The sequence below is a fragment of the Odontomachus brunneus genome, unplaced genomic scaffold (assembly GCF_010583005.1).
Source record: "Odontomachus brunneus isolate Ranch 3 - 2012 unplaced genomic scaffold, Obru_v1 Obru_scaffold_251, whole genome shotgun sequence".
Taxonomy (NCBI): Eukaryota; Metazoa; Arthropoda; class Insecta; order Hymenoptera; family Formicidae; genus Odontomachus; species Odontomachus brunneus.
The window spans coordinates 49,878-57,192 of record NW_022639701.1 but is presented as its reverse complement, the minus strand read 5'-3'; the positions used below and the strand labels follow the sequence as shown (position 1 = coordinate 57,192).

The window sequence follows — 7,315 nt, the reverse complement described above, 5'->3', positions numbered from 1 at the left end:
TTCTAAACATAACTAAAAATTTAAAAAGTAGTTACATCAAACAATTTTTACTAATAAACTATATTTACCTTAATATATTATTAACCTGTGTTCCGGAGACAGAGCTTTCTAGTTTTTTTACCAAATAAGATCTTAGCATGGTTAATAACTTATTAAAATGTTAAACATTCATCCTTATATATTTGACAACATGTCTTCATCAGTTTTTAATTCTTGAAATAGATTTTCATATTCTCCTTGCTGTTTTCTCTGTTGATTAATTGGTCTCACGAGTCATCTTCTATTTTGCCATCTTTTGTGTGTTTTTCTCCGTTTTAGTCTCATATAATAAATTAAGAATAATGACAACAATAAACATTTTAACTTCATAGACATTGATGTTTTCATATTTGTTAACTTGAGAACCTAAAATTTTATTTCAATATTTATATGTCAACCATATTCTATACATAGTGTTGGGAAGAGATTATAACGCAATGTTTATAATTTTGTACAGATACATTTAACAGTTTAATAAAATTAATATGTGCTCGATATAGACATTTCTAATTATGACTGTAAAGATAAATTATTATTGTTTCTTTACTTATTGTTCAATAATCTGATTTAATTACCTTTGTCACATAACCTCTATGTTCTTTTGTAACGTAACGTAACGTAAAATTTTCGTGCGTTGCCGTATGGAAGATTCACACCGCATCCGATGTCCGACGTACGACGTCCGATATCCAATAGGAGAACAGCTTTCCAATGGAGAATTGAATTCTCTATTAAAAAGCTGTTCTCTTATTGGATATCGGATGTCGTACGTCGGAAATCGGACGCAGTGTGAATCCTGCAGTACGTTCAGCTTACGTCTCACGTAACGTAAGATTGTCACGTAAGGGTGCGTTCAGATTCCCTACCCGGGTGCACTCTGTTACTAGAAACACTATAGTATATGTCACATATACTATAGCACTTCTTGTATTAGAGTGCACCCGGGTAAGGAATCTGAACGCAGCCTAAGATGGCGTAAGAAACTACGGCAATGTTCGTGCGCTGGCCCTAACATGTGGTCTGTTCTTTTCAGCTAACTACTGAACTGGTGCAATAAGTTAGAGTGAGAAAAAATATACTTGACTCACTTTAACTTATTGCACCAGTTCAGTAGTTAACTGAAAAGAACAGACCAATGATCTATATATTTTCAATAATAGCAATGAATATCGGAATGCTTAAATTGCACTCTCTGTATGTACTTTAATGCCCATTTTCACCATCTCTGGTTACCTTAACTACTGGTTAAATGTGCACGGTGATTGGTTAATCTTGCTAAACGACAAGTGCAATTGGTCAGTTCCAATGGAATAACTAGCCGGTTAAGATAACCGGGATGGTGAAAATGGGCATAAGTAGCCATATATTTGACATTTTATGAAAGAGAAAAAAGAAATTAAAAAGATTACAAGATAACTTATACATAAGATGCAACTATAAAAAAGATACTCATATCTAATATATAATGTAAATTTCTTTTAGTCTTTATCAACAGCACGACCACTTATAACCGATAAAAACGAAGCATCAGATGATACAATTACCCTACTCTCCATTTTTAAAGCTCCAATTCGACCCGATGTTGTGAACTTTGTTCATCAGCAAGTATCTAAGAACAGCGGCAACCTTACTGTGTGTCGAAAGAAGCTGGTAGATAATTTATAGTATATATAATCTCAGATTACAAAATCTTACGAGATTAAAATATTATCTAAGATTGAAAAAGTTACTTCTAAAAAATAATTTGTCACTATATTATTTATTGAAAATTTGTTACTGTTTACACAATTTAGAAATTAATTATTGTTGTTATTCAAAAAAACAAGTCATTATAATTTTTATTATTTTTTCTATCAAGTTTTGAAAACTTATTTTTTACGATTCATTGATGCTTATTATAAGATATTTGGATGGCTATTTCATGTATGTACATGTATTCTGCATGTGCAAAGTAATGTACAAATTGTTCAATTATCTACTTTTTAGTTTGGTGCAGCTTTTGGTGCAGCAATCTTCGCTACCGCTGTATCCTTCTCTTTTTTAACTTCTGCCGCAACAACTTTTTTTACAGTGTTCGGCTTTTTAGGTTTAGCTGCTTTGACAGCTATGAGTTGTTTCTTTCTTCTTTCCTGAAGCTTTTTGGTCTTCACAGCCGATAAATTCTTCGGTAGATTAATCTGAAACACGATATCAAGTAATGCCATCGTTTAAAATTCTCAATATTTTACAACAATTTACAGCTAATTATTTGTAAAGTAGTGAAAGCAAGAAACATGAACTTACGCCTCTCTTCTCGGCCAAAAGAATATCCTTCTCGTGCTGACGTTTTTGCGCTGTTAAGATCGCAGCACGTTTCAGGACTGCTGCATACGGATTGAGACGCAACATAGCTCGAGTGTTGGCTAACGGATTAAGTTTCTTCACCTTGCGTACCACCTTCTTCCTACAATTATATTATTTTTCCTTAAATATAACATATTTGGATAACAACACGAAATCGGAATTGGATCATTGAAATGGTGGATCAGCTATATGGTTATGAGATATAGTCATGGTTATGAGATATAGTCATGGTTATGAGATATAGTCATGCTTATGAGATATAGTCATGATTATTCAGTAGCACAAAAAAATCATAATTTATAAATATTATAAGATTTATAAATACTACACACGCGCACACACACTAAATATGACATTATTAGGAAGAATTGATATTTAGAAAAGTAAAAGTAAGAAAAAAGAAAAAGTGAGAGACTACAATAATTAAAATTGTATAAAATAGTCATTTACACAATTACCTAGGAGCTCTTAGAACCTTACGAATTTCTTCAGATTTCAGAAGCCTGGATAAATCTGTATTCGCCATTTTGGAAAATGGCAAATTATATCCCTTCTTGAGTTGTGACTCCTTGCGCCAAGTACCGTAAACAGCATCCAATTGTTCAAATGCTGATTTTGTCCAGATGACGAAACGTCCAACATGACCACCAGGTGCCATCTTCAAAAGGTTCATTTTGTTGATATTCATTAGATCGACACCAGGGATGTTGCGAAATGCTTTACATATTCCCTAGAAACAAAATTATATTATTATAATTATATATGTAAACAATATGTAATGATTCCTATAAAATTCTTTGTAAGAATATAGTTTACTTCATCCTTTCCGTAGACAATCAATGGTCCACGTCGTTGAATACGTCGACGATTACGCATTTTTCCTTTTCCTGCGCGGAATCTTTGCGATTTATACACCTAAAAATAAATGATATATATTTTATAATACGAATGATTGAAGTTTGAAGTTAAATGATAGACCTCGTACTCAACTTCGAACAAGCTATTTAGTTATTTATATCACTTTTTATAGCAAATTAATTATTTGACGAAAACGCCTGAATACAATGTTCTTTTTGATACTTACTACAGGCATTCAAGCTAAAGTGTCTAGCAAAGAGAGGGAAAAAGAAATGCGGGAAAAAGAGATGTATTCATTAGTGTGCACATCAATAACATAAACTTAATATTAACTTACCTTTTGAATATCATTCCATGCCTTGATACGTCTCAAGAAAATTACAGCTTGCTTAGTTTTGTTATACGTCTCGATTTTATCAGAAACAACCAAGGGAAATTCGGGAACCTCTTGAATCATGTGCCCTGTAATATGTGCAAAATAGTAATATATTAGAATATATATATTATGTTTACAAGAAACATGTAAATTACTACAAATTGTCACATTAGTAGAAAACCAATCAACAGAAAATCAGCAACACAAGCTAAAAAATATTATTTGAGCACGAGACCAGAATTTCTTCAAGATAAAAGTATACAGGGTGTTTCAGACTCTCTTCCGCATATTTTGTGAGAACGTAGAACAGATTGAGGTAAACATAAAAAAGTCCCATACCATTTTGCGATATTCCCGATAAATCTCAAGATATTAGTTAAAAAAGATTGGTGAATGATCACGCGAGATATGGTAGATGAGATGCAGTGACGCCATCTGCTGTGGTATATTTATACATTAGGTCAAACTGAATAAAAAAAAAGTCCTCTACCATTTTACAAATAATCACATAGATTTTTAGATATTAATTAAAGAAAATTTGTGCATTATGGTACACAATCATGTAACAATTTTCTTTAATATCTAAAAATCTATGTGATCATTTGCAAAATGGTAAAGGATTTTTTTTGTTCAGTTTGACTTAATATATAAGCATACTTAATATATAAGCATAGCGGCAGACGACGCTACTGCAGCTCATCTACCATATGGCGCGTGATCATTCACCAATCTTTTTTAATTAATAATATCTCGATTATTATTGCGAATATCGCAAAACGGTATAGGACTTTTATGTTCACCTCGACTTATTCTACATTCCCACAAAATATGCAGAGGAGAGTTTGGGACATCCTGTATAAAAATATTATTTGTAAAATGCATACCTTTAGATTGAACAAGAGCAGGTACACCAGAAGCGGCAATGGCTGAGACAAGAGCATAACGCTTCTGGTTAACATTGATACGACGGTGCCAACGTCGCCATGGTTTAGTAGGCGCAAACATGCGCCCACCTCTACACATATTTCCGAAGGCGCCCTGTCCTGAACGATGGGTACCACCTCCACGTACACGAGGTATACGTGCTACAGCACGGCCAGTACCCCATGACTCGGCAGAAGTTTGATGCCCTAAGAAATAAAATCTATATTTAATTTTATATTTCATATATTACAGATAATGCTCACGAAATTAGAATCGTTAATGCATCAGTTATATGGTTGTAAAGACTAATCATTGTTCATTCAGGAACACGGACCAAATTATTATCATCATGATTCAGATGTATTACATAAGATTTAGAGAAGTAACGAGTTACCAATAACATTACCGTTATTTTTTTCAGTTAAGTTTTTTGGTAAAGTTTTTTTCTCTTTTCATTAGCAACAATAACGATAATATAATTACATTTCTTAGGTAATGGTAACAAATATAATCGTTATTTTTATTCAGAATTCAGTAAGTTAATGTTTTCTAAATTAAGCTTTAGTATTAACGAAACTTTTAAATGAATAAAGTTAAATTAAAAATTACACAAAAATTAATTTAATTAAAAATTAAGTTAAAATTAAGTTAATTTTGAAAGTTAAAAGTTAATTATGCAAAACAGTATAGATGTTTCTTGCATAATTAATTTTTTACTCATAAGTTAAATTTATGAAATAATGAAAAGGTAATCTTCTAAAAGAAAATACTGACTGTGTTTTGTGGTTAGGATTCAATACAAGAAAAAAAAACACTGGCGATCAGAGAAATGAAAATGAAATTTCATTGATATTTTTAATTTCTCTTATTCTACATTGTAAGCAGCATTGTAATGCTTTCAATATTAATGAATTACTTTAACTTATATTAAAAAAGTTAATAAGTTAAAGTTAATGGATTTTAAAGTAACAAGTTTAAATAATTTAGTTCCATTTGTGTTTAATTCTACAAGTTATTTGACAATTTAAATTGATAACTAATTTAAATTAAAAGTTGAGTTATTTAAGATAAAATTCCATTGAGATATTATTTTTAATTTTTGTTTATTCTACATTGTAAATTAACTTAAAAAGTAACTTAAAAAAATAACTTAAAAGTTATTAATTTTTTAATTTAACCTTTAACTTATTAGCTAATTATTATCCATCTTGCCATCATTACTTTGCGCATGCAGAATACATGTATATACATAAAATAGCCATCCAAATATCTTATAAGCATCAATGAATCATAAAAAATAAGTTTTCAAAACTTGGTGGAAAAAGTAATAAAAATTGTAATGACTTGTTTTTTTAACAACAATTAATTTTTAAATTGTGTAACAGTAACAAATTTTCAATAAATAATATAGTGATAAATTATTTTTTAGAACTTTTTCAACCTTGTTATTAGATAATATTTTAATTTTATGTAAGATTTTGTAATTTGAGATTATATATACTATAAATTACCTACCAGCTTCTTTCGACACACAGTAAGGTTGCCTGCTGTTCTTAGATACTTGCTGATGAACAAAGTTCACAACATCAGGTCGAATTGGAGCTTTAAAAACAGAGGGTAGGGTAATTGTATCACCCGATGCTTCATTTTTATCGGTATATACTGTTATAAGTGGTCGTGCTGTTGATAAAGACTAAAAAAAATTTACATTAAGTATTAGATGAATATCTTCTTTATAATTGCATTTTATGTATAAATTATCTTGTAATCTTTTTAATTTCTCTTTTCTCTTTCATAAAATGTCAAATATGTGGCTACTTTGCTTAAAGTACATGTAGAGAGTGCAATTTAAGCATTCCAATATTCATTGCTATTATTAAAGATATATAGATCATGTTACATGCATTAAATTTTTTCAGTACTAGCGGTGAATATCAGAACGCAATTTTAATCTAATGGAGACACATTAATCTTCCTTATAAACAGCTGTGGTACATCGTGCATCAATATAAAAATAAGAAATTTCGTTTGTGTGGAATTTTTTTATAAATGAGGAATTTAAGTTTTAAATATTAGTAAATAATCGCATAATATGATAAAACAAGAATTTATTTACGAGATATTGAAAGCGACCACGTGTAATGCTCTAACTCATCGTTTAACGGAAGCGTCACTTTCACAACGAAATGTTTATGAGCGAGCATCGAATGGGCAAAAAAATAAATTGCGACAGCTCAAATGTAAAGTATACGTACAATGAATTTACATTTCTTACCATCTTGCAACTTTTCTACAACTTCTTGTGCGTCAAACGCAATCTAACCATGCGGTTTATGTGACTTATCTGAAAAGAATATGGACACGAGCCAGTGTTCCGATATTGAAGTGGCTATAAGCGCATGCGCGGCGTGCACGTCACCATGAAAGTAGCTAAAGGCTCGTCTACAATTTTTGTAAGAATATGGCTGTAAAGCTATAAGACGCGAAATAAATTATTTTCATTCGCTGACAGCTCATGTTACAGCCTTACAGCCATATTCTTATAGCTATTGTAGACAAACCTTAAGGCTGTAACGTGAGCTGTCAGCGAATAAAAATAATTCATTTCGCATCTTACAGCCTTATAGCCATATTCTTACCGAAATTGTAGACGAGCCTTAAGGCAAATGATATGTACCGTTGGAATCTCTTCATTATTATTGAAAAATTGTTAAAACAATGTCAAAAAAAGGAACCTATACGTTTATAAAACAGAACAGGTATTTACAAAAATAT

General features: G+C 30.9%; 1 protein-coding gene across 1 annotated transcript; it reads right to left on the bottom strand.

Annotated features, from left to right (window-relative positions):
* Positions 1 to 1,848: 1,848 nt before the first annotated feature.
* LOC116852721 (60S ribosomal protein L4-like) lies at positions 1,849 to 6,978 on the bottom strand. Its single transcript, XM_032833345.1, has 8 exons — positions 6,816 to 6,978; positions 6,056 to 6,233; positions 4,501 to 4,746; positions 3,578 to 3,702; positions 3,199 to 3,297; positions 2,841 to 3,112; positions 2,323 to 2,482; positions 1,849 to 2,216 (listed from the first exon to the last, which is right to left on the bottom strand). The coding sequence occupies exons 1-8, from the start codon at positions 6,816 to 6,818 to the stop codon at positions 2,022 to 2,024; spliced, it is 1,278 nt and encodes a 425-aa protein (XP_032689236.1). The 5' UTR covers positions 6,819 to 6,978; the 3' UTR covers positions 1,849 to 2,021.
* Positions 6,979 to 7,315: the final 337 nt, after the last annotated feature.